This window comes from Calidris pugnax, unplaced genomic scaffold, assembly GCF_001431845.1.
Source record: "Calidris pugnax isolate Ruff unplaced genomic scaffold, ASM143184v1 scaffold360, whole genome shotgun sequence".
NCBI classification, from domain to species: domain Eukaryota; kingdom Metazoa; phylum Chordata; class Aves; order Charadriiformes; family Scolopacidae; genus Calidris; species Calidris pugnax.
The window spans coordinates 1038079-1065488 of record NW_015091129.1 but is presented as its reverse complement, the minus strand read 5'-3'; the positions used below and the strand labels follow the sequence as shown (position 1 = coordinate 1065488).

The window sequence follows — 27410 nt, the reverse complement described above, 5'->3', positions numbered from 1 at the left end:
AACAATTGCAGCTTGCCTAACAATACACTGAACCAAAAAAAATTAATAGCAAAAAAAGTAAACTTCACAATATTACCCCTTGAGATTATGAAAAGACAGTATCCCAGGGTTATTCTGGGACCTTCCAGGTGACAGGAAAGATGTTATTCATTTCAAAAGAAAAAATGAAAGGATATAAAAGCAGGACTGGAAAAATGACCCTGTTCTATTTTTGTATTCTGATTTTACAAGGAAAGAAATGTGTCTGTTGGAATTTATTACTAGCAGAACAGCTTGTGTGAGGACTACTCCTTTGCTGAAACTTGCAGAACACCACTTTCACAAATCCTCAAGATATCTATCATGTGTCCAGAGCAACAAGAGATCACATGCGTCTTGCTGCTGAGTTTCATTTTAACTACACATATGCAAGAACTTCTTTCTAAACTCCACCTCAAGTGAGTAGACGATCTGTTCAGCAGTCTGTAGACCATATGCTTAAGGACATTATATATATTCTCCTCAAGTGTTATTTTGCAGTCCAGAACTCCACAAAATTAACAATTTATCATTTTCCTAGTCTTCCGCTGTTCTTATTATTGCCTTTTGATGCAACTTACAGCTTCTTCTAAAGGCAACTTCTCTAAAATCCATTTCTACTGCACTTTCATCTGCATTTTGTCAGTGGCAGAGCCTTACTCAGGTACCCATGCAGTTAAGCCAAATTTCCTTCAAGGAGAGAGCTGCAGTTTAAATTCATCACTGGAACTGGAACACAAAACTGACTTGTGCCAAAAATCTACTTCCAAACATACCCATAGTACTAACTACACTAGTTTTTTTATATTTATACCTAGTATAGAGGGACATCTAGAACCACTATAGTTTTCTCTATATTGTATTATATGGTTGAAAAATGGGAGAAATAACACCAAAATACCTCTTATGTAAGGTTCCAGATGATGAAAAAAATCACAGAAATTATTATAGTATAAGTACAGACAAAATAAAGTGAAGGTAGGTAATAGCTAAATCCCAAATCCCCCTTTTCAAGATTAACTTCAACACTGGCTCATGAACTGTTACTTGTATATTGAAGATTTTTATCTGTAAGGTGATTAACACTCTCTCAGGGAAATTTTCAACTAGCTATAATAACAAACTCAATAAATATTAATGAAAAATAAATACTCATTAATTTTACACTACACATTGAATACAGACATGTATTTCTAAAGTATCGGAAAGTAATTTTTCATTTTAGCATGCATCAGGAATATGATACTAAATAATATTCTTGGTTACCTTCCTTAAGTACTTACTTTCAATCTCCTTAATTTTCATTTCCCAGGGTATGCAGGCTGTCTTAAAATTCTCAAAATCTCTTTGAAACTTCATCCATTTCTGAAAAGGGTGACAGACAGAAAAACTCACCATCATCTCAGTGTCCAGATGCTGAGTTTCCCCTTGAACTAATGCAACCCCTTAATCATCCACAGTATCCTTTGGCAGAGCCCACTGCAACAGAAGCACTAGTTTATGAAGAGCCATCTCGTTTTGTTTGTTATATATCTCCTACTGGCTTTTTGTGTGAAGTCCCTATTTACTCCACAAGAAGAATGATCAAATAATCCCTTCCTTTAATGCCATTAATTTTTTTTAGAATTGTTTCTGAGAATTTAATTTGTTATTTCCTTTGCTAGTCAAAATTCAGATCTGGAGCTCAAGCTGTGTCATTTAATTACAATTTCTCTGCCCCGTAGTTTGTCTATTGGATAAGTAAAACTTCTTAATTGAGCTTTGTGTGACCAACTGTGTTTGAAAGCCTAATAATTTTTTGTGGATATTAATGTTTATGAGTTGTGACTACATAACTGCTTGCAGGAAATCCGGTCTAACTTTGGGCAAACCTGGCCATAGCAAGTAGTCCTGTGAAATAATCTTAGCATCATTCTGCACTGGCATTTTAGTTTGGGGCAAGTGTGCTTTTGAAGTAAATCTCCCAAATCAACCCAATTTACCACACTTACATTTGCACTGTAAATCAGTATCAAAGCATAAAATTAAGTCAGAAGATCTACTTGAGGAGTGTTCAGCATGCTAATCCACAGCTACAGGGTATTTAGTCCTTGGTACCATGCAGGACTTAGCCCAAAGAAAAACCCGCCAGAACACATACTGTGTGGACACTGGGTCCTCAGCAACCACTGTTTGGCGTTTCGGTGACAATCGTACAGAGCCATATTGCTTCCTAGGATACATGTGGCCCTAGAGCCTTGGCTCACTGTAGATGCCTCCAGTATTTTTGCTGTGGGGCAAAAAAAAGACACTTTTTGATCTTTCACAGAGGACTGTCTCAAAAGAAAGTCTGAACTTTGGACTCAATCCACAGGAAAACCTGATCTACACCAAAAGAAAATAATTTTCACAAGATATTAAACTCCGGCAAACTCAGAAGAGTTGCTTTTTGTCTTGGTGACAATTTTCAGTCAAACTGTGAGCTTGCATTAAAAATCTTTTCATACTAGAGCAGTGAAAATAAAAGTGTTGAAAAGCAAAGAAAGACAAGGAATTCTATTTTGGAAGATGGATACATATGGCAATAATCTTCAAAAAGCTCCTCATTGGCATTACATGAAGTTAGTAAAATAATAAATTTACCTTGGTCATCATCACTTTGTATGCATAGAATTTTTTTCCTTTTCCTTTTCCAAGAGCACCTTCAAACTTTTCCACAAAAAGCTGGGCTTCCCTGGAAAATGAAGGCAAAAGAGAGATATAGATGATGCTATGAGAAATGTGACATTGTCTCTACCACATTAATGTAATTTTTTATGTGTTCTAACTCCTTCTTGAGTTTCATATAATCTGGTTCCCTTAGTAGTGTTTAGACAGAAATGCTCTGAGATTTTGTATTTCACAGAAGATAATCGTATGTAGTGCAAACAGAACAAGCATCTCCACTTATCTTTTCTAATCCAAATGCATTTGGAGCTCTGTGATCTGCCTGCATCCAGTTAATGTTGTCAAATATTTTTAGGCACAGTGACTTTCTTTTGAAGTCCAGCTGCTACTCATTTGTGCCACTTACAAACTGTTAGTCCTTCTGGTTCCACCTAATATAATATTTTGTTCAGCTATGTAAGGAAAACTTATTTTATCTTTCTTTTTTTTTTTTTTTTTTTTTTTTTTGGAGTTTTTATTCTTTTTGGAAAAAAAAAAAAAAAAAAAAAAAAAAAAAGTTGCGTTCTGGGATTATTTTTGGCTTTGACTGGTTTTAGAGGTCATTCCGGTCGTGCCTCTAGGAAAGAAGAGCTGCTGGGATATACTCCCTCTGAGTAAGAGGTCTAATTTGGAAATACTTGAAACCCTTTTTCTTTTTTTTTTTTTTTTTTTTTTTTTTTTTTTTTTTTTTTTTTTTTAGTTTAGAGATGTGTATACTCTAGAGCTTTGATTCCCCTGTGTCTAGATTTAATTCAACTCTTCAGAATTTCTGCATACATTATCTCTGACTGTACCATTCTTGGAAACATTTCTTAGAAGCGTAGCTTCAGTGGTCCCCAAAGGACTAAAATTTTGCTTATAAAGATATGGAACTTAAACAACACCCTGGGGATACAAATATGAAGGAAGATTTTTAAATTCCTTTAAAAAGGCATAATGAACATGGATTAAAGCAATAAACAGAGGAGATCAAAAGCATACTTTCTTCCATTTCATCTAATTTTCATTTATTAGTATGGCTCTCATGTGTCTCTTTATTGAGAAAATGTGCCCCAAAGGCTAAATGTCCTGATCTAAAACACTGGAAAATAGAGTAGGAATTCTTAGCTGACAGTGTATGCACAAGACTGTACAACTATTTTATCATAACACTAGATGACTTGAAAGCATTGTGTATTATATTAGCACTTGGGAAAAGCTAGATTATTGGGAAACTGTTGTGATACATGTCTTTCCAGAAGGACTACATGTAAGTTCACTGAAATCAATTATCATGCTTATATCTTTTCCTCACCTGTTTTATACAAGCAAGCAAAAAGATTGTGTTAAACTGCAAAATCTGATGATGGCATTGGCATAATAATGGTGTGGTTGTGATAAAGGAGAATTAAAATCATGTGTGAAGAAGGCCATTAGCTACATCATAATCCATCCTAAATCATGGTTAAAAATCTCAACATCTTTAAAAATACTGCGTATTTGTAGTAACTGTAAATGTCTAGGTTAATCTTCGTATTTGAAGACTTATCAAAACCTTTCCCCACTACACAACCACTGCAACAGTCTCTTTAGCGCACAGTACCAAAGCTCTATGCTTCCCAAAACACTGCAAATTGGAGCTGCTGAATTTAACTTTCACTCTTTGAGAGCTTTCCCTCTTCAGGATTCCTCTGAGCACTCTCACCTTCCGAGTGCTCTCACTTAAACTGAGCTGGTGAGGCATCAAGATCAGTGCTAGTTCACCTGATCTCACAGGTTCAGCACGCTTTTTCCCACCTTCCAAGATCCTGTTTTCTCTTTCAAAGACATAGATTGGCAGAAGCAAATAGCTATATACAATGAAATGAATCTCAATCCAATAGCTTTTTTTTTTTTTCCTCATGGCATAAGGCGTACATAGATTCAGAGAAAAAAGATAAAACACCCAGCCACACATCCCACTTATTCACCACTTCAAGGTGGGGATTGAGTCAGTGGCTTTTTAAAGCTCTAGATCCCTTATTCTCACTTCTGCTCTTCTGGATCACATTTATATTTTGGATTTTGAAGTCTGATCTTCCTGCAATTTAATTAACTTTAACACTGACTGAGCCTTTATTTTTGAAACCACTTTGAGTCCTTCAAAGATTTTCTGTCTCAGCACTTACATCTCATTCTTTCATTTTGATTTTCAAAAAATTCTACTCTTAAATTTCAAACTCTCAAATAACTCAGAGAAAATAGATTCTTTCAGCTTCAGGAAAGTGGTATCTGAGAGTCCCTTTTAAAGCCATCTCCTCAGGACTTAGATATAAGACAGTCTTAACAGCAGATGGCAGCTTTATCATAAACTCAGCAGTCGGTGGTGGAGCAGTACCATAAAAGCAGCTAGAATCAATAAACTGGACATCTACCAGTCTCCCAAGTCAGCATATCATATTCTGGACTTAAGAGGAAAACCTTCTGACCAGTTCTGTCTCTAGGTAATTCAAACACTGGAGCTTGCTGATGAAAAATTACCAAAATCAAAACCTGATGAGCTGTAGAAAACCCATGTTTCAGTCACTAATTATGTGCAGTTATGTTGCAGAATATGAGTCTTTCAAATTTTAATATTTTTTTTTAAGTGAAGCAGTAAGAAATTTAAGGGAATAATATGAAAACAACCATTAACACATAAAAAATCCTTCATAATAGATATCAACTTATTTTGCAACTGTAGCTGAAAAGAAAGGTTCTCCACAACATATTCTACTATAAAATTAAACTAAACCAAAATAGGAAGGAACTTTCCACAGTGAAAGTCATAAAAAGTTTTATTTTAAACTGTTAACCCAAGGCTTATGTTCACTTGTTTGAAATGGTTTTTTACAAGGTTTTCTGGAAAAAAAAAAAAATAGTATTTTTATCACTGTATGCCTCCTGGACTCTACGTCAAGCAAACTTTCAAGTTAGAGTGGTAGCAGTATTTGTGCTTTTTCTCCAGGACAAACCAAAATACTGCTTTTTGAAAGTGGTGATCTGTATCCCCAGGTTTAAAGCTGCTGACTCTTCTGAATGCTTCCCTCGGTTGTACTGTGCCAGTGGCTGAGGTTTCATTTCTCCCTGCATCCCTTCTTCCCCATGCATGAAGTCAACTGACTTATACATGCAAGACCTGTTGGATACATGCATGCACAATAGCTGTGAAGCTACTTTAATGTTTCATGAAAGAAATATGAAGCAATTCCTTTCGGTTTTTAAAATATTGCTTACCTGTACTTAAACATTTGTTGCATAAATCTTGAAAAAAACCAACTAAATCCAAATGGTAGGCCTAGAGTTTTATTTTAGTTTTCCCTTTACACTGTATTTGCATTCTAGTCTAGTTACAGTACACTGTGACTTTTGGAATTAATTGGACTTTGGGCATTAATGCATCCCTGACTATGACAAGAAGGTGTTTCAAACATGCATTAAAAACTGTGTCTCTTAATATTTCCCCTTCTTGTGAAGTAATAGCCAAGATTGTCCTGTAGTTAATAATACTTGTATAATTAATAAAAAGATAGGAAAAGCTACATGGTCCAAAGAGTAGTGGTGAGTGGAGTTAAATCCAGTTAGCAGCCAGTCACAAGTGGCGTCCCCCACAGTTCAGCATTGGGGTCAGTTCTGTTTAATATCTTTATCAACAATCTGGATGAGGGGATTGAGTGCACCCTCAGTAAGTTTGCAGATGACACCAAGTTGGGCGGAAGTGTTGATATGTTTGTGGGTAGGAAGGCTCTACAGAGGGTTCTGGACAGGATCAAGCAATGGGCCAAGGCCAATTGTGCAAGATTCATCAAGGCCAAGTGCCGAGTCCCTCACTTGGGTTACAACAACCCCATGCAGCCCTACAGCCTTGGTGAAGAGTGACTGTAAAGCACCTGGGGGTGTTGGTTGACAGCCAGATGAATATGAGCCAACAGTGTGCCCAGGTGACCAAGAAGGCCAACAGCATCCTGGCCTGTATCAGGAACAGTATTGTCAACAGGACTAGGGAAATGATCAATCCCCTGTACTTGGGACTGGTGAGGCTACACCTTGAATACTGTGTTCAATTTTGGGCCCCTCACAACAAGAAAGACATTGAGGTGCTGGAGCGGGTCCAGAGAAGGGCAATGAAATTGGTAAGGGGTATGGACCTCAGGTCTTATGAGGAGCAGCTGTGGGAACTGCAGCCATTTAGACTGGGGAAAAGGAGTCTGAGGGGAGATGTTATTGCTCTCTACAACTACCTGAAAGAAGGTTATAACAAGGTGGGTGTCTGTCTCTTCTCCCAAGTAACAAGCAATAGGATGAGGGGAAACAGCCTCAAGTTGCACCAGGGGAGGTTTAGATTGGGTATTAGGAAATATTTCTTCACTGAAAGGGTTGTCAAGCATCAGAAAAGGTCGCCCAGGGAAGTGGTTGAGTCATTTTCCCTGGAGATATTTAAAAGACATATAGATGTAGCGCTTAGGGAAGTGGTTTACTGGTAGATTTGGCAGTGTTATGTCAATAGGTAGACTCAATAATCTTGAGTCTTTTCCAATCTAAATGGTTCTATGATTCTATGATTTTATTATTATATAGTTGAAAGAAATGAAATTCCTTCTTTTTTTAAAAGAAATAATTTTGTGAAAGAAAAGAGTACTATTCTTTCACTTTTGGAATAAAAGAAATCAAGTTACCTTTGATATTCTACAAGCCTGTCTCACCTTTTGGTGTGTGGTGGATTTTACCAATCACATTCCAAGTAGCATTTTCATACTGCTCACTTAGATACAATAAATCTTCTAAGGGAACCCCACTACATGCAAATGTACAAAGGACTTATTAAGTGCTCCACAGCAGCCTATCTGCTAGCTGCATCTATGAATATAAATGCAAATTTCAATAACAACTTGATTATATGAAGAATTCCCACCAGAGTTTTAATGAAATATCTGAAAAGCAAATTCAGTGCAGAAACAGAGCTTGAAAGAGGGCCTCTGGGTAATGAGGCAGAAACACGTGCAGTCATGTATACAGAAACTGTAACCACTAGACAATGCTGGAGCCATCAAACAGCACATATTTTCCTTCTTCCCTTTACCTTCTCTTCCCCCACCAGCTCTGCAGCAGATTAGTCCTACTGGATTACTCCTGACCTCTGTGATTTTTAATTTAAGGAGACTTTTCCCTGACTTCTGCTCAAGCTTCCTGGTTTTCGAAGTTCAGCAACAACTTGGTGCCATTCAGTCAAAGAACAGGCTTGCAATGTCCTTTCCATGTCTGTGACACATAATCTTTTTTATTAAATATAATCCAACAGGTTACTTATTCAGGCTTCTACTTTGATGTCTACACTCTCTCACTGAAGGACTTCTAACTGTACCTCCCTGAAGACTTTGTCCTTTCCTCCATTTCTCTTGTGCTAATAATAAAATGTGAGGACAGAAAGAGTGATCAAGCAATAAAAAGTAGCCCTAAGCCCATAAAACTCTTTTAGAAACCACAAGAACCAAAACCATGTATATATGTATGCACACCCACTTGGAAGTAATGCAACTTCCCTAACATGAGGACATGTCAAAAACAACGCAGAGTGACAAAACTGAGCTTTGTAATCACTGGTATCATGTGTTATAGGTAAATTACTTATATCACAAGATAGGCCAAAGTGTGCCCCGTTAGCTAACTGTGAATTTAAAGAAGCTTCAGAGAAACCTTATTAATTGAATAACAGACACAAGGAACTAATAAATGTTGCATGGGGCTGGGCATTATTGTCCCAAAGAAGACTGAGTTAATTATTAATACTAGGTGTGGAGTTACAGCTTCCAAAGTGCTAGGTGTATGGTACTTCGGGCACTTCAGTGTTACAGAGGGAGGATGAATTACAGCTCTCAGAGGTTGTTGTTAATGAATAGGATTCAGGCGGATTGCTCACATTTTTTCAGTAACAGTTCAGGAAGGTTTCAGTCTCTGAGATCTAAAAACTCATTAAAAAGAAATGTCATTTTAATATTGATCACTCATGACTTCTCCGAGTCTTAAAAAGATTGGCTAAAAACTGACCACAAAACAACTGTTGTCAGGCACAGCTCACTTGAAAAGCAGTTCAGCAGTAATAATGAGCAAATTATAGTGTTATTTAATACCCCACTGGCTTCCAGGACATTCAGGCTGGCCTCCAGGATTGCTAATATGTCCACGTTAAGAGAGATGAAATACCGATTCATTGGAATACAAAAAGCACATCCAAAGGTGAGAAATTTCCACCATCCCACACATGAACCTTATGTATCTTTGGGGTTTGTATACTTATAAAATATTCTGTTTCCAATTCATCTGTCTTGATGGGCAATTTAAGTCCCGTAATAAAATAAATGATGCTAAAAAATACTGAAAAATCACCTCATTATATTCTGTCCCTGGGAGATGAAGAGGGGATGGCTCTGCTCTATTCTGTTTTTCTTTGAAAAATCAAGAATTTCTCATGGCTCTCTTTATGTTGTATATTTAATTGGAAGTCCTTTAAAAACCTTAAACTTGACATTTGACTGCCTTTTTCCTTATGTAGTAGTACACCTTTAAAGTGAGACTACTGTTGACACATTTCTGGATTCTTGTGCTCAGTCCTCTGATTATACAGTACTATAATAGACTTTTCTGGTGGATATAAGTGACATAGCTGTTAATAGTCTTTGCTATTTTATAGCATAAAACTAGTATACTGGAGCCAAACACAGTAGCACAGCTTTTAAACCTTTCTCTTTCCTTCATATCTGTGCAAAATCCAGCCAGGAGAATGCACAGCCAGGGATGTAGTCCCCAAAATCAGACCTTCACAGATAAATTGGGATTGCTTTCCCTGGAGGTTTTCCAGTTTTCAACATCTGGAGCTCTGGCCCATGGGTTTTATTTTTTAGTGTCTTTTTCTAATCCAAAAATCTTTTCAATAGTTCATCACCTCTCTAAATCTCAGTCTTGAGACTTAAATGTAAATAATGATTGATGATCGTTATCCTCCAATGCCTCTTCAGGTAATTCTGTGCTGGCCTGAGTGGGCAATGTCAAAATGTGCACTATTTATCATCTCCCACAGAAAAGGCCCAACCACAGTAATTACAAACCATGTCAACTAGCAGAAGGAAAATGAAAAAAAACAAGAAAACTCTTCTGAAGGAGGGTCAACTAGCAGAAGGAAAATGAAAAAAAACTCTTCTGAAGGAGAATATATTGGAAACGAGAAAAAGTCTGGACTCCAGTGACACTCATGCTCTCAGCAGCACAGACCACTGTGTCCCCAGCCCACTCATCTCCACTGGGAGAGTGGTGATGCTGTTTCCTGCATAGCATCTTTTTATTCCTTTCCGTGGCTTCTTCCTCTAGACCTGTAAATTTCTGACCACGATGTCCCAAGATGAAGTTAGAGTCTGACAGTGCTTAACTTCAAACTGCTGAGGGACAATGCAGCAGTCACAGTTCTTCAGAAAATAATCAGGAGCTCTTTGAATTACATCTTTCTAGCCACAGGAATGTTAGAAATTAGAGCTGATCTAAATAGCTCTATTAAGAACGCTATTTCAGCAATGAGTATCTCAGACAGGCTTTGACAGATAGTATTTTCTACAGAGCAACTAGTTTGGCATCTATATTCTAAAGTTATTGTTCACTCGTACATTTTCAGAACAAAAGAATTAACAAAAAGATTAACTACTTTACAAAGTAGTCATTAGAGTTAAGTAAAAATCATCTTTCACACCCTATATGTTTTAAGCTATGAAAAAACACCCCCTTGGAAGAAACTGGTTTTGAATCGTTGAAACAAAGGAGTTGTTCAGTCTTGAAAATGCTTAAACAAGATGTTTCAAGAATTTAAAATTTCTTATCGCTCTTTTAAAACGCAAATTTTAGTGGAAAATAAATCTTCCCCCCAAAATAGCTTGTTCTGACAATTTCACACATCTTTTAAACAAATAATATTTACAATGAAAAGTCCTAATCAACTCTAATATTCACTTTTCAACATAATATGAAAAAAAATTTTGGTTTTATCTTGTCATGAATATGTAACAAATCCTTGAGCATTCACAGGGAGCATTTTTTTCCACTCTTGGAAGAAAATAGGTGCTAATACAGAACAAACAAAGAAGTGGTGTTTGGCTCACAGTAAAGAACATTTCTCATAATGCTGAGAAGAAATCTCCAATGAAGTATCTCTCTGTTGCGGAAGCCAGAAGACAAAGAATAGAGAAATTTCTTCTTCTACTTGTAAGAAGATAGGCTGCTTCTTTTTTTTTTTTTTTCACACATCCTATAATAGCCCACTCTAAACTACTGAAAAGTATTAAAAGCCCCTTTTCAGTACTCAAAGACTGCAATAATATCTCCCTGGAGCCTTTATTTCTCCAAGCTGAACAACCCCAGCTCTCTCAGCCTGTCCTCACAGGAGAGGTGTTCCATCCCTCTTATCATTTTTGTGGCTCTCCTCTGGACCCACTGCAATAGGCCTATGTCTTTCCTGTGATTAGGGCTGCAGAGCTGGACACTGGTCTCACCAGAGTGGAGCAGAGGGGCAGAATCACCTCCTTCAGCCTTGTTGGACACAATTCTTTTAATGCAGCCCAGAAGGCAGTTGGCTTTCTGAGCGACAAGCTCACATTGCTGGCTTATATCCAGTTTTTCATCTCCAGTACCCCCAAGTCCTTGCACTTGGCCTTGTTGAATCTCACGATGTTCATATGAGCCCACTTTTTTTGAGCTTACCTAGGTCCTTCTGGATGACATCCTGTCCCCCAGACATGCCAACCACACCACTCAGCTTAGTGTCATCTGCAAAATTGCTGAGGGTGCTCCCAATTCCACTGTCTTTGTCACTGGTGAAGATATAGAACAGTACCAAACCCAGTATGGATCCCTGAGGGACACCACTTGTTACCAATCTCCATTGGAACATTGAGTCACTGACCATTAACAAAATAGTCCATCCATCAAATCCATATCTCTCCAATTTAGAGAGAAGGATGTTGTAGGGGACCACATCAAAGGCCTTATAGAAGCCCAGATAAATTACATCAATAGCTCTTCCCTTGTCCACTGATGCAGTCAATCTATCATACATGGCTATTAGGTTAGTCAGGCAGGACCTGCCCTTGGTGCAGCCATGCTGACTATCTCAAATCACCTCCCTGTCCTCCATGTGCCTTAGTATAGCTTCTAGGAGGATCTGTACTATGATCTTCCCAGGCACAGATGTGAGAATGATAGGTCAGTAGTTCCCAGGTTCCTCCTTTCAACCCTTTTTAAAAGTGGATGCAATGTTTCCCGTTTTCTGGTCACCAGGGACTTCACCTGACTACCATGGCTTTTCAAAGATAGTGGAGAATGGCTTGGTAATTATATCAGCTGTTTCAGTCTGGTAACTATTTCAGTACTGAAATTCCTTCAGGACTCTGGGATGCATTTCATCAGATCCCATAGACTTACATATGTTCATTTTCCTCAGGTGAACCTGATCTTCTCTTGGAGTGGAAGGGACTTTGCGCCCCCTGTCTCTGCCCTGAGGTTCATCCACACAAGAGGTATGGAAAGAGAGGTTGCCAGTGAAGACTGAGGGAAAAAGTTGTTCAGTATCTCAGCCTTCTCCCCATCAGTTGTTACCAGATTGCCACTCAGAGTCACAGGCTGAGGGCCCTCACTAGCACCCCATCCCTCTAACCTTGATGTATCTTCCCACAGCTTGTTACAGGCAAGCTTGACATTATGCCTTTCCCCCTTCAAGCATGGTTTAAAGCTCTGTCAATCAGTCTCACTACCTCATGAGCAAAGACACTCTTCCCTCTTTGAGAGACAAGAATCCCATTTAACACCAGCAGACCTGGTGCTGTCTAGACCATCCCATTATAGAAAAATTCAAAAGTCTGGCAGTAACACCAGCCATGGAGCCATGTATTAATATACTGGATTCATCTGTTTCTTCCAATGTTGCTGCCCACAACTGGAATGACAGAGGGAAAAGACTACCTCTGCTCCAGCTTCCTTTATCAACCATCCCAAGGCCCTGAAATCTCTTTTTGTTGCCTTGGACTATGTGTTGCAACTTCATTGCCACCCACATGGAAGAGAAATAATGGGTAATAGTGCAAGGGCCATAGCAGGCTAGAAAATTTCCTAGGAACTAGGAATTGCTAGGAATGCTGGGGTGGAAAAGTGGCTATAAAAATAGAAGCTTTGTTCATAATAAAAATACAACGAATTTTAACTCTATGTACATGGGTATCCTTCTGTTACAGATTATGAAAGATAAAGACAGTGCTATCTTATTACCTAATCTGCTCAACTATTTTTTCTGAAATTTCTCTCACCTTCACAATGCTTCCACTTTACATCTCCTAGGTACTCTGTTCTCTTTTACTCCCTTCCATGTTGCCTTCTTTCACAACATACATTCCTTTTCCTCTTTATAACCGTATCCTTCCCAAAATGATCTTACCTTCTAGAAGAAAAACTTTTAGACCTTCCACACCATATTTCATATGCTTTCTCATACCATTATGTCTGTTTTCTATCCATATCAAAAAATTTCTACACGAGAGACCAACTTTTCTCTGTTAGATGTGTCTAACCAAACATGATTTTATTGGTATTTGAGCAGTACTGCCGTGAATGAGTTATTCAAAAAAAAAGGACCATAACAGTTTTGGAAAAATAAAGTTCCCTGTGTTTGCCCAGTTTCCTGTGCTTGGTGGAAATTTAACTGTAAATGAAAACATGATTTTTAGCCTTAATGAAAGTGAAGTGATAGTTTTGCTAGGGCAAAATAGTTTTATACGTGGCATACCTAAAAAACCATGAAAATTTGGGCTCAGTTTCCAATCAGTTTGCTTTTTTCATAAGTTAAAAGAATCTGAATTTCTTCCCAAAAAGTTAGAACAGAAAGATAAATCCTGTCTTCCCATTGCAGCAATTTTGAGGTATTCCTGAAATTCCATCAATTTTCTTGAATGAGATTTTAAACTTGTCAATGCTGACATTATCCTAACTGAAGAAAATGAAAGATTTTGCATGGGGGTGCAATGGAAACTTTAAAAAGACAAAGATTTGAGGTTTTGATATTTGATATCAGATCTACAGAGACATGAAAGCTGAAAGCACTGATACACAATGCCTTTTACTTCCACTTTCTATGAAAGCACATCTTATGGAAGAGAGATTAGAGATGGTTTGAAGTCAATTGTGTCAGTAGATCTAGAAATAAAGTGAAAGTTCAGAAAAATAGTCCAAAGCGTAAAGCAGGATAGAAGATATTCACTGTGGAAATCAAACCATACTTCAGGACAGACAACTTCTTTTTCATCTTCCATGGCTTGTTTCGTAGTGTGGCGATTAGTTTCTTTTTTTCTTCTACCTCTTCTTTCAGTTTGGCCAACTCCTCCTCTGTAATGGGCTCTTCCTCAGAGTCAGAATCAGCGCTTCAAACAAAAGTGAGAACAAAAACCATCACCAAAACTCAGAAAGGACAGGCATTTTTACTGAAGCACATACTTCATGTTAATTCTTGCCCTCTTTGAGACCTCAATAAATGCCTTCACTGTTGCATAGAAGGGAGGACATAGTTCACTTAGACTCGTTACTAATTTTAGTATGAAAGGTAAAGCCTGCACACAAAGTGTAGAGCCACAGCTGAACCAGAGCACCCCATGAAGAGTGGACAGCACTCTTGGGGAGAAGTCTCAGCCACTGATTTTTCCTGCAGGAGTAAACACCCTCCTAAGAGTCCAACTCAAACTCACAGGCAAGTGAGGACTCTGTAACCACAGACATAAAAATGAACTTGTCCACCCCACTTCTGTGTGCCACAGGAGAGAGAAAAGACACCACAGCCACAGCAAAGACAAGTTTAAACACTAGATGACAGACTGTCCACTGATCAAGGCAGCAACATTTCAGAGATGGGAGATTCAAAGCCACGTTGCAGCAAGGCTGTGATGTGTCCTAGCACTCAAAGTAAGCAGATGCGATAGCAATAACATCTCCAGATGTGGTGTGTTTTTAATCTGAGCTTGTTATCCATGCACTGACGTGCAGTAATTTTGGAAAGCATTGCTGATTAAGGCAATGTCCAATTTCCTAAGACCTGCATAGATAACCTTTTCTGTGAGCAATCTCATATTTCATATAATAGCATATAACGAGTCATTAGCAACAGGTGTTTCCTCTTTTGTGCCAGCAAACAGAAAAATGACAAAACGGAAATTATTGGACTCTTTCTGCCCTAAAAAACTGACAGTGACAACTGAAGCTAAGAGAGCTCTTAGTAAAAGCAGTTTGATGCATTCCTATTTGTTTCTTGCTGTGTTTTCTTTTGCCTTTTTTTTTTCTGTTTTGGATGTTTGATAATACACTTCTCAGTTCTTTTAAATAGTTTTCTAGTTTGTTTGGTGAACAGTTCATTTAGATTTTAACAAGCAAGCAGTTTTCAGGCTTTTTTGCTAGTAAATCACCTTTTTGAGAGTTTGATATTCAAAATCTGATGTCAGAGCAGAATTATTCATTACTGAAGTCACCTGATTGTATAGTTTCTATCCTCTGGATAACTAAAGAATTATAAACTTTTTTTCCATCAAAACAGGTAGCAGAGCTGTAGTTAAAGATTTGACATAAGGGTTGAAGGGTTTATTTGTGTGGCATGAAGGACAAAAGGGTTTATCACCAAAAATATTTATGAAAAGTTTCAAAATAAACAAATACAATAAAAGCAAAATTCTTTTTGCAATACAAATTTCTCATTGATCATCTACCTTTAGTTTTCATAAAATGCACAGCATTATAGCAAAAGCTACAGGGGATTCTGTTAAAAAAATTCAGACACAGAGGAGTTAAGTTAGCAAAGGAAAAAAAGTGGTTCACATAATTATTAGATGCCCTGCTATTAAAGACTCAAATTCTATTTATTAAAGAGACTATCACATTAGAAAGTTGAAACCCAAATATACAAAAAGAATTACTGCTACTAAACACTAGGTATATTTATATACTATCATGGTATTGGGATGAGCAAGTGAAGAACTATATGAAAACAAATTAAATACATGAAGGTCAATAAAAAGATTCATGCACACAATTTTGAGACATTATAACAAAAAAATCTTGTCTTTAAGAACAGAAGGATTAAAGGAATCTGGTTTAGAGAGAGCTTTAAATCCTTAGTTGTCACAATCAGCTGCTTTGCATTTCACAAAGCTGGCAGCAACATGAACAATATTGAGGATTTCCTTTGACAGAAAATTGTTGTGATATGCAAAATTGTTGTGATATGCAGTTTTGTGAGACTACAGTGAGAGTAGTGATAAATATGAGTGGTAGATGCTAATGCAGTGAGCACACTGAGGAAAGGAAGCTGAGCAGAGCACAAGTAGTGACAATATTGGCTCTTATGCCCATTGCCCACTACTGCTATATTTGTCTTTGCAAATACTTCTCATCTTTCATTTTTCACCTTTCTTTGGAACAAATAAAATAATAAAAAGTCCAAATTTCGAAGTCCCTTTAAGGAGTCAGTATTTTCAAGAGTGTTTACACTGTGCAGTCAAACTTTATGCAGTTAGAGCAGATTTTTCCTTTAGCTAGAGCGGTTGATCACTATGAGATTCAAGACAGGAAATCAGAATTCTCTCTCTTGCAACTAAAAGTCTCAACCTTTCATAAAAGGTTGTGATTTATGCATTTGAAGGCCAGAAAGTTTCACTGTGACCTTCAGCCAAACACAGAGCACAAAGCATCACTAAATCATTTCATACCAAGCCACTATCTTCCTTGGCTCCAATTAACTGCACACAACGCATCTTTTCCTAAGTCAGTAGAGCTCTTGAAATCAATGGCACTTCCTTAAATCACACACATAATGAACTTGCTCATACTATTCATCTGTGTTTTGGTTTATGCCCATATTAAGCATCTGTGTTTTGGTTTTAGTATTGTCTCCTCTTTATGGATGTAATCTACTTTTCTCATGATTTTTGACATTTTATAGAGCTAAAAACTAAGATTAAAGTGTGTTTCTGGGAGCTCAGACGTTTTCAAGAAAATACTGGTAGGGCTTTAAGAGTGACAAATGAATAAAATTGACTACATTTCTTCCTAGTTTTTTATGAAAATTCTATTGTTTATTGATAATTCTCGTAACATCCCACAGCATTTAGTGCTCTTCAGTAATCTTCCTGCTAGCAAAAAGATATAGCGCCTGTACTGCCTTAATATTCCATGTACCATTGGACTTTTGCATAAGCTTTATACTCAAGTAATCCTACTAAAAAATCAGTTGATTTCCTCGCCTATACATTAAAAACAGAAATTGCACAGGCTAGGCAGAATGTAAGAATCCTTGTCTGAGGACTTGTAGCTCAAGTGACTGCATATGATTACTATTTAAGACCAATCAGTCACAATTAGACAAGCCAGTAAAGAACAAAGAAGCTTTTCAGTATAGGAATATTACAAATCTTCACAGTGAGACTATAATGAGTAATTTATCATTAATATTTTTAGGATGATGTCTATGAACAGTTTAGAGAAGACCTTCCACGCATCCTCGTTAGAGATAACAATCAGCCACATCAACAAGCAATAGCACCAAAGAGCAGAAGATTTAAAACTTACACAGAAATAACTGCTTTCACCATGGAATTACCCTGTGAAAAGCACTACCACAAATTAGCAGAGATAAATATAATCAGCTTAAAAAAAAAAAAAAAAAAGAGAATCCACACAGAATTCATATAAGATTCCCTATTGCTATATGACTACAGGAAATTGCATAAAGGGGTATAATTGGCACCACAGTGATGGTCTCCAGCAGAAAGAAAGATTTTAGGCATTCTTTTAGGGAAAGAAAATGAAGAAGTATACTGAAATGGGATTGTGGGCAAATTAATGCAACAGCATGTCTCACTGTATTTTTTTCTTTTCTTTGACTCCTTCTGTGCTCTCCAGTGATGCCTTTGGGAACACAAACAGCTGTAGCAAGTGCTGAATGGGGGAAGGGGAATCTCTCTCCTTATCCGCTGAGATTAACATGCCTAGCTCCATTTGTTCCATTGTACACCATTCCCAGCGGTCATTTCCTTTTGATGGCACAAGAAGGGACAGGGAGCAAGAGAATGACAGGATGGAAGGAAAATATAAAATAATTTTCAGAAGTGCTCCACGTCACTGGGGTCTTCCAAAGACCCCAGGTTGCATTCAATGCTTTGGAAAAGTGGACGGTAATATTTCAGAGGGAGTGAATGGGAGACAGACTGGAAAATCCCATCTCAGTCCTTGGTTCTATGTTTTTGAAAATTTGGCACTGATCTTTTATAAAAAGCTGGCTCAAACCTGGCTAGGAAACAAGAACTTGATCTTGTGAAAAGTGTCAAGATTTTAGTTCCACTAGACCTTGGGTTTTTGGAAGGCTGTCAGCTTGGGCCTTGGGGAATTTTAGTTTTGGGGAACAGAAAAGCAAGAGAGATCTCATCTGTTGTCACCTCTCTGTCCTTTGCTCCCCTATCACTTTCACTCCCTTTCTCCAGAAACTTAGGATATTTAACTACAATATGGGTGACCCTGGCTTGAGTTCCTGTTCTGTCTGACCAGATTTGGCCTAATACTCAGGGTACTGGCAGTCCCAGAAGGGACTGGTCATTTCCTGAGGTCCCACCCTGGACTTGTGACTTGTGACAAACTCCTGACTTCATTCCACTACAGTGGATATGGCTTTGTTGAAAGTTTACATTTTACTCACATAGCATTTCCTCACTGCAGGAAAAAAATATCTGTCCAATTCTAATTGTGCTGTAATGAGTAAGGGCGTCATAATGACTCAGCATTTCACAGTTATAAATGAAAGTAGGTTTTATGTAACATAACAATTCATCTATATTAAAAAAATAATTTACTGAATTACCCAGATCCTGATTTCTTTTTGTCTTTTTTCTTCTTGTTTGCCTTCTCTTTTTTTCCTTTCTTATCAGACTTTTTGTCCTGTTTTTTCTCATTTTTGCCTTTCCCACTTTTACCCCCTTTCTCATCTTCCTCTTCTTCATCATCTTCCTTGGACTTCTGATTTGCCTGGTTCTTCCTGGCTTTTGTAGGGTCTCCCTCAGAATCACTGCCCTCAGTTCCAGATGCCCTTCCCCGTCCTCTACGGTTTCTGTGCCTGCGATGCCCAGCTCTCCTTGTCCCATCTTCATCATCCTCATCCTCCTCACCACCATGCCTGGCTCTCCCTCTGGCATGTCCCCTTCTGGTTCTTGGTATTGCTCTCTTCCCCACTTTATCTGTGATGGAGAAAAAAAAGCACATGAAAGAACGTAGTATGTTAGAGGGAGACCTTTTCTCCTCCTTCATTCATACAAGTAATCAGAAAACATTTGAATGTGGCCTCAATCCACACTACTGACCTGTTCCTTTGGCATTTTCTTCATTCTCAGCTGCGCTACCTTCTTCATTGTCAACATCACTGCCCTCTGTGGAGAGAAAACAAAGGTGAGTGCATGTGAAGCATGGATCAGTCATTAGGAATGCAGGAGGGTTGAGAAATTCTTGACAATTACTGCGTTGGATTTCCTTACATCATTTCACAGACCCAGCTTTTTGGAACATGGCAAATAGTTTTCAAGAAACAAGATGAAGACAAAAAAAATAGTTAAACTTTCCTTTCAGCACTCAATTCCCAAAGTAATTCCAGGAAGAACTCCCTCTCATGAAAGAAATATGTAGAACAGGTGGACTCTCAAAAAGAAACATGACAGCAATGCCCAACAATTTGGGGAAAAGAACAAGGAAGATGAAAATTCTTCTCAGGAAATTCTCAGAGATTTTCTTAAACATGTGAAAGATAAGCACTTGCTGAGATTAAAGAAGATTATAGTTTTCTGATTTGATTGATTGGAGGGCACGATGGTTCTTAGCTGCAGCACAGCAGAAGAATGCAGTCCCAGAAGAAATTTCTATTCCAGCAACCAAATCTCAAGCACAGTGACAAAAGTTGACCCAGCTCACTCATATGCTCTACCACAGTCCTCTTCTATCACTCAGGAGATGATAAAAACATTGGAGACTCTGGAGAGAAAGTCTCATTACAGAAGAAAGTAGTATTTCTGCTCAGAAACACCTTTGGGTTTGGGTGGATCTCTTGCTTAAGTTTTTCAGTTTTAGTAAGTTTAATGCTGCCTCTGCTATCAATAATCAGAAAGGTATCCAACTCATTTGCCTGGTACACTGTGAAACTGGGGTCATGCGCATATAGAAGAGAAAGAAAAATACCACTCTCATACACATTATATCCATCATGGTATTTAATTATACGGTCTCTGCAAATATTAGTATGTGCATATTATTTAAGGGGACCCTCTTGAAACTACTAGTGGTATTCACCAGCAATGTTTCTTCAGAAGCAATCCAATTAATACATGAGAAGCTAGGAGATAATAGGCTCTTTTGAGATATCTTTGAGCTTGCACATCTGGGACAGCACTTGAGACACACCAGTGAAATATCTGGAAATATATGGTAGGAGGAGATTAATGAGAAGACTAAGAAATATTACCATAAATAGAAATAGGCAGTTGACATTCCACTCCTACATACCATGTATGTTCCAGATGTATGTTATCTAATTTCCCCTCTGCACAGATAGGACAGGTGACATGTCATGATCATGTCATAGCTGTATTTTTCAGGCAAGAAGAAACTACAGTTATCTTCCTTCTTTGCTCATCTGTAATACTTCTGAATTTTACTTTATATTTTGTCTTTCTGCATCCATTCCCTATTTCTCTAGTTCCTTTTGTAATTAAGGCACTAGTGATTCATTGAAAATTTATATACAAATTGGCTTTTCTAGGTACTGCTGTAGCTAGCTATCAGGCACAATTTCTTAGCTTTACCCAGTAACAAGGAAAAGCAGTAAAATATGTAATGCTGCAAACAAGAAAGAATCTAGGGTCTTGTTTCACTATGTGCTATAATGGGCAAAGGATTATTATCCAGAATGTGGTAGGCATTTTAAAATTGGAATATATGTAGGGAGTCTAAGTTCTGTCCACAACACATTTAATTGTAATTACTTTTTCCTGCTTTTCGACGGCATCTGTACAGTAATTTTTTAAGACTATGCAAAAATGTTATCATTCAATATCACCAGTTGAATTTGAAAATAAGTGCTCCTTTGTTCTGTTTTGACATATGCCTTCTGCTGCTGATGGTAACAGGATCTCCATTTGACAAAGATCATTACGTTGCTATTGAAAGCTTGCAAAGAAGAAGACAGACACTTCTAAAGAGATACTTTGCATGCAACAATAGGGCACGGTCTTTTATTGCAACTAATGCTTTTGCTGATCTCCTCCAGCCAAACAGAAATTGCCAGGGAAGCACGTTAATGATACAAGATTTGCCCCACTGCAGATTCTGATAAGCGGATACAACAAGCAAACAGCTGGAGGTTTATCATATATACTGAAACATGCATTAGCAGTGAAAGTACATCATACTTGAGTTGACATAACAAAACTGACAATGGACTATGTAACATAGAGGCTTAAGCACGGTGGAATGTAGCTGTTGGGGTTTAATTAATTCTAATAGCATAAGGGTAACAAATAAGCTACCCAAATGTGAATCAAACATTTCAGGTTTAATAAAGTGTTAAACTAATTAATAGATTTCAGACTGCTCAAAGAAAGTACTGGGAACATGACTAGAGGAGAGTGAATCTGAATAGTGAGTCCTGAATGTTTATGTCTTTTGTTCATCTAAATGCTCAAGCATACAAAGAAATGAAAAAAAAAAAAAAAAAAATAAAAAAAAAAAAAAAAAAAAAAAAAAAAAAAAAAAAAAAAAGAGCATAAAATCAAGCCTAGAAAAAATGACCAGTGATTACATGGAATCATGCAGCTAGAAGAGTAGTGGGTACTACAGACATACCCAAAACGTACAAATGCAGCTTCAACAGTAATTTCTGCAAAAACTCAAAATTGTAGCTCCAAACTGAACTTCTGAACATTCCTGCCTCCACAGCCCCATGCTCATAGAGAGATGAAACATCTTCACATGAAGAATATGAGGTTTGTCCTTCTCATTCTGATGTATACACAGAACAAGAGATCTTTCCCAGGTCTTGGGGTATGATGCAGAAAGGATTGTGCTATATTTTTAAAAGAAGCTGAAAGCCAAGGAGGACTCTCCAAACCTCCAGTTTCCTTGCACTCTACGTTATGAGTTGTGTCACTAGCATAAAAGCTGAAGCTCAAGGTAGAACTAAAAGCTATTGACTTGTGTCAGCTGTGATAGCAGTTGGCGCTGTTTAGGAGGAACAAAATCACTGAGGAAAAGGGATGAAAGAGTTTTACCACCCCTCAGGTCTGTCCTGAGCAGCGCATATGTATGTGTTCATGTGAGCTACACGGTCACCCCATACCGCACCCACTTGATAGCTAACCCTGGACACTTGTAATTCAGAAAAGCTGTATTAATAATTGTGGTTTTGTGTTTTGTGGTTTTGCACATATCATTCAAAGGGCAATATTTTTAATTGGAGCAGTAAGAGAGATAAGTAATCATTACTGTGTTTAACATTATTATTATTATTAGAAAGCTTACAGGTCATTAGCTCTGTAATACTTTTCAGAGGAAAGCAAGAGACTAGGCAGCTCATAACTCAGCACTTTAGCTGCTTGTGGCAAACCCTGTCTTACTGAATTATTGGAGAAGCATTTCAGCAATACACAAACTACCTTTCATGGTGACACTAAATCTAAATGCAGTTTAGCACTACATTTAAATGTTCTGTAAACCACAACATAGAGAAGCAGTAGAGTGCATTCCGCAGGCACTCTGTTATCATCCTATAGGAAAACTGAAGGCATTTTTGATGCTCAGGTTTGTTAAAATAGAAAGGTATAGTCTTTGATGCAGGAACAAAATCATCACTATGTGGGATCCTTTTAGGTCTATATATTTGTCTCCTGCTTTTTTAAACAGATCTTCATATGATCCCACTTATCAAAAGTTCAATGAATCCTCCAGTAAAATCAACTGTCTCACTGAAGCACTGTCTAGAATTACCCACTGTTCCAGAATAGGGTTGATAGGACCTCATTTCTCCACAGTATTAATATTCATAGGGCTAATATCATGTTAATAGGCTTGGGTTTATGTGACTCCAAGCAAACAGCTGTTCCATCTTCCAGGACACATCATCCTGACCTAGTGATACATGTATCATTTGGTATATTTGGAGCTGTTGTCCATAACTCCTTATGCTCTAGGAAACCCAATCACTTTCTGATTATTTTTTTTTCCATAGTAGTTTAAGGGAAAGTTTCTCATCTTTCCAGACCAAGGGCAGAGAAAGTGTAATGTGAGTAAGCTATCATTTTACTTGAAGTCTTACTTATGTTTTAGACCTTAGCCACAAATGAGCCAACAAGACTAAAGAAAGGCGTGTTGAATATGAGCTCAGGCCAACGTGCAAGTCAGAGACTGCAGTGAAGATGGAACACCAGATAGCTCAGGAGAGACCTCACAATGTCAACATGTTAGCTGATGAGGAAATTAAGAACAGAAAAAAATGTATAAAACACTAGGAGTCTTTGCTATATGAGGTGGCAATTTAGCAGATTGTGAGGGCTGTTGTATTCTTACTGTATTTTCCCAAGTTACTTGCATACTGCTTACAAGAGGGTACTACTCAGCTTTCATGTTTTGAGGTTTTTTTAAACTTGTTTTATACTGAAAAAGTTTCTTTGATTTTTCACTGTGAGTGGGATAATGATTCTTGGAACTACCGTGTAAGATACGGCCTGCTTGTAATATCACTGCTCACATTACTACTGTATAAAACTGACTGGTGCTAAACAGTTCTGTGTGCTGGTGCCATAAAAAAATCAGTGGTATACAAAGTAATCTGTAATTCAAAAAATGCTATCAGACTTTTTTTATGTGTTACAAAACAAATTTATTCATTATTAATTAATTTTCAAGCCAGTGAAGTGGATTATATGCAGATATTAATATGTCTTCCTCTGGACTGGGCCATGTGGGACTTCTTTTCAGTGACAGAAAGACACCAGCCTAGATAGCTGATAAATTGAGTGTCCAACATGTAGAAATGTCAGCAATGCAAGATCACATTAGACAACAAATGCGTGTGAAATATTAGTCAAAAAGAATAGGAAGAATTGTACAATATTCAATTCTAGGTGTTTATATATGTTTCCATACTATTGTTTCTGACCATGGAAATATGAGAGTGTCTCACAATACTTCTCAGAGGATAAATATCTCTAGAAGTAACAGCTGCGAAACACACCAGAAATAATATGCCAAGATCTCACAGAAAATCTATGCCAAGAGTGAATTAGTGCACATTTCAACATCCAAGATTCAAGACAGGAACATTATCAACCCCATTCTCTTAGTGTATTTTCAAACATCAGGAAGAACAGCTTGGCCCACCTTGGACACAGGAGAAGGGAACATGAAAGAGTGAAATTACAAATAAAAATTGCATTTATAGCACAACTGGAGCACTTAGTATTTGAGACCATGCCTGATTTTTCTTCTATGTTTTTTCCCAGTTAGTGTTGCAATTTTTTCTCCCAGTGGACTAAAATAAAAATCACAACCCCAAAAATATCCTGTCCAGCAATAGCAAAGAATTTATGAAGTAAGATAATAATTCCTATTCAGTTACACTCACAGTAGCAAATATACTGCTCGTTTTTCTGCACCTGAATTGGCAAGGTTGTAAATACTAAAATAGGCAGAATATTTATACTATAATGTCATATAGCCACAAGTGTCTTGGAAGACTTATTAATTTTAATGTATATGCTGTGTCTGTAGACTCCTCCAGAAGTTGTGTGAGGGACACCAAGCTTCCCCTCTCTGCAGAGTGCCACTGAAGAGAATTGCCTAGCTAATTGTAGCCCAGTCAAGATTCCAAAATTACAGATTAGGACTGCAGGGAACAAATGGAATCCATTCAATTAACACCCATAAAGTTCTCATTTGTTTTCCACTGGTAAGGAGAAATTATAAATGTTCTACTAAAACAAGAGAGACTGAGCTTGCACAGACCAAGTTTGCACTGTGGCTGGCATTGGGCACATCATCTGATTACACTCTCCTCTTTCCAGTTTCCTTCTGAGCTGTACTTACCACAAGATCTGAGAGTTGTCTCTCTTTTTGCGGGTCATGACTTCTCTTAGGCAAATCTCCCCTTTAGGGATAAAAAATTTATTGCACTATTCCATTGCAAGAATTTTAAGCCAAATTTGACTTTGCTATTATAAAACCTACAGAAGGCAGGGAAGAAACATAATTCTGTGCTAAATCCTTAAGTATTTCACCATCTTCAGGAAAGCATGTATAAAAGTTTCCAGGCCACTGTGTTTTACATTCTCTGTGGATACAGCCACGTTTTCCTACCTATGCCAGACAAAGACTGAACCATGTAGTGTTTTGTCCTACCCAAGACTAGAGATCTGGTAAGCTTGCAGGACCCAGTGGTTACTGTAATAAAACAACAAGGAGAAGCAACATTCTTATTGTGTCTTCATCACACAGTTGGCTTGGTTGTGGACAATTTTTCATTTTCAGTCTTTACTGAAAGAATTCAGATCAGAATATTAACTGTTCAATGCATTCTGGGAAGTGTGAGACTGCAGCAAATCATCTGACTTTTTCAGGCTCTGAAATGTGATTTACTTAGCTTAATGTCATTCATTCATAGTACTGTTAGCATGGGAAGAACACATATTAATATGGAGAAAACGGTTTATATTCGGGTCACAAATGTAGCATTCTCAGTGGATCTGAAGTGAATTGTATTTTTTATTACCTCATGAGAAAACAATTTTTTTAAGGTTGATACCTACAGCAGAAAGGCTCACTAGAGATTCTCTTTATTATTTTTAGACGATAATAGGCACTTTCTGTCTGATATCTTTTAAACATCCACTCCAAAGATTTGCGCCCTAAGTCTTCTTTTTCTGTGTGAGAAGCCTAGAACAATGAATTCACATTCATGAACTTAGCATCATGAACCATACATGTCCTACTATAATAGCTTTTGCCGAAGACATTAAGAAGAAGAATAGCCAAAACAGGGCTTCAATAGAGATAAAGCTATCAAAAAGCAAAAATGTAAGGTCCTAGACTGCATTTGTGAAACTGTTGAGGTGGTCCATGCTTTGCAAGAATAGTCCTCAGGACAGTCAGCAATGATGAAGCAAAATCACCTGTAAAGAAATTGCAACTGAAGAAATTGCCTGAGCTCTATGCTGACTAACTCCAGCCCTTGGAACATTTTACATCAAAAGTGGATTCAGAACCACATTCTGAAAGTGTCTTGTAGTTACTTATAGTGGAGCTCCAGCTTTTTAAGTCTTTTTAAATCAAGGCTGAGTCTTGAATTTACTCACATGACCTAATCTCCAAATGCACTCATAGCCATCATTAAGGTAGATTTTATTATAAATTATGTACAGGAAAATTTTACATACAGAATGTGTCAAAGAGTGATCATGATTCTGCAACCTAAAGATCTCAAACATCTTCCGTTAAAAGATGTGCTATTTTTGTTCACCATGGGAATGTTAACCTCTGTACTTTGAATGAACAATAAATCCACTAAATCAGCACATAAGTTAATTCAGTTAGACATCTGCAAGTAAAAAGCAGATGTTTACAGTAAACTTAGAACCTTGATATTCAAGCATTTTTTTCATTAGAAATTCTTATAAGAATGTGTGTGTTCTATGGTCATGTTTATTTTATTTCTTATTCAGATAAAAATTGTGCTGAAGCTCGTAAGTATTTTTTGTATGCTACATTAAATTCTGTATTTTTCTCATGTTAAAATGAGCTCCATTAGCATGTAATTCTTGGAAATTAAATTGGTTGGTAAAGAGACTTGTAGAAAAAAAAGGAGGGAAAAAAACCAATGAAGATGATCAGACAACAAAAGGAACGAAAATAGAATGGACTCTTAGAATGAACTATATATTATATTCTGCTGACGGTCCCTTCTGGTGTTTTCTACGGAAGCAGAACACATTTTATTAGTACTGCATGTACTAATAAGACATAAAAAACACTGTTTAGTTGCACCAGCCCTCGTACTTAGAAAGACCTAATGAATTCATTCAGAAACCAGTCTAGAATTAGGTCCCTGGCAATTTTCTTCCATGTTGGTGATCAGATATATCATGCCTGTTCCATATGAAAAGATACATATTTTGGAAAGAGTAGTATTTCCCATGAGAACTGAAAGCTCTTCCATATCAAATAAGTAGCTTGCACTTTGCAAGGATAAGCCATTAGTCACTATCATCCTACAAAAACCTTTCTTACATCCAGAATAGTGCAGTATCAGTATAGAAATATCATTAGTCTTACTATGAAGAATGTTTGACATTTCATTCCAAATACTGAAAGTGATAAGAAAAGGAGGCATTGCCTTTGTGCACCTTACAGAAGCCACAAAATCCCCTTGCCTTCTTAAATCTTACTGATAAAGTACATATAAATGTAAGACAAGTAACAGGATTGTGGTTGCACTCTTCTGATTTACGAACCAGTGGAAGCCACACTGCCATGCTACAACTAGCCAACTTGCACAGCAAAGCTGCCTTCAAAAGCCAAGTAAAATACATTTTGGAAAAAAAAAAAAAAAAAAAAAAAAAAAAAAA

At 37.4% G+C, this 27410-nt stretch overlaps 1 protein-coding gene across 1 annotated transcript in view; it reads right to left on the bottom strand.

Moving 5' to 3' along the window:
* The window catches only part of TMC1 (transmembrane channel like 1), a 140937-nt gene that overhangs the window by 39813 nt on the left and 73714 nt on the right, over positions 1-27410 (bottom strand). The window contains 5 exon segments of the mRNA XM_014958466.1: positions 1302-1383; positions 2641-2731; positions 14004-14144; positions 18617-18989; positions 19113-19178. Of these exon segments, the coding sequence (XP_014813952.1) occupies positions 1302-1383; positions 2641-2731; positions 14004-14144; positions 18617-18989; positions 19113-19178 (753 nt within the window).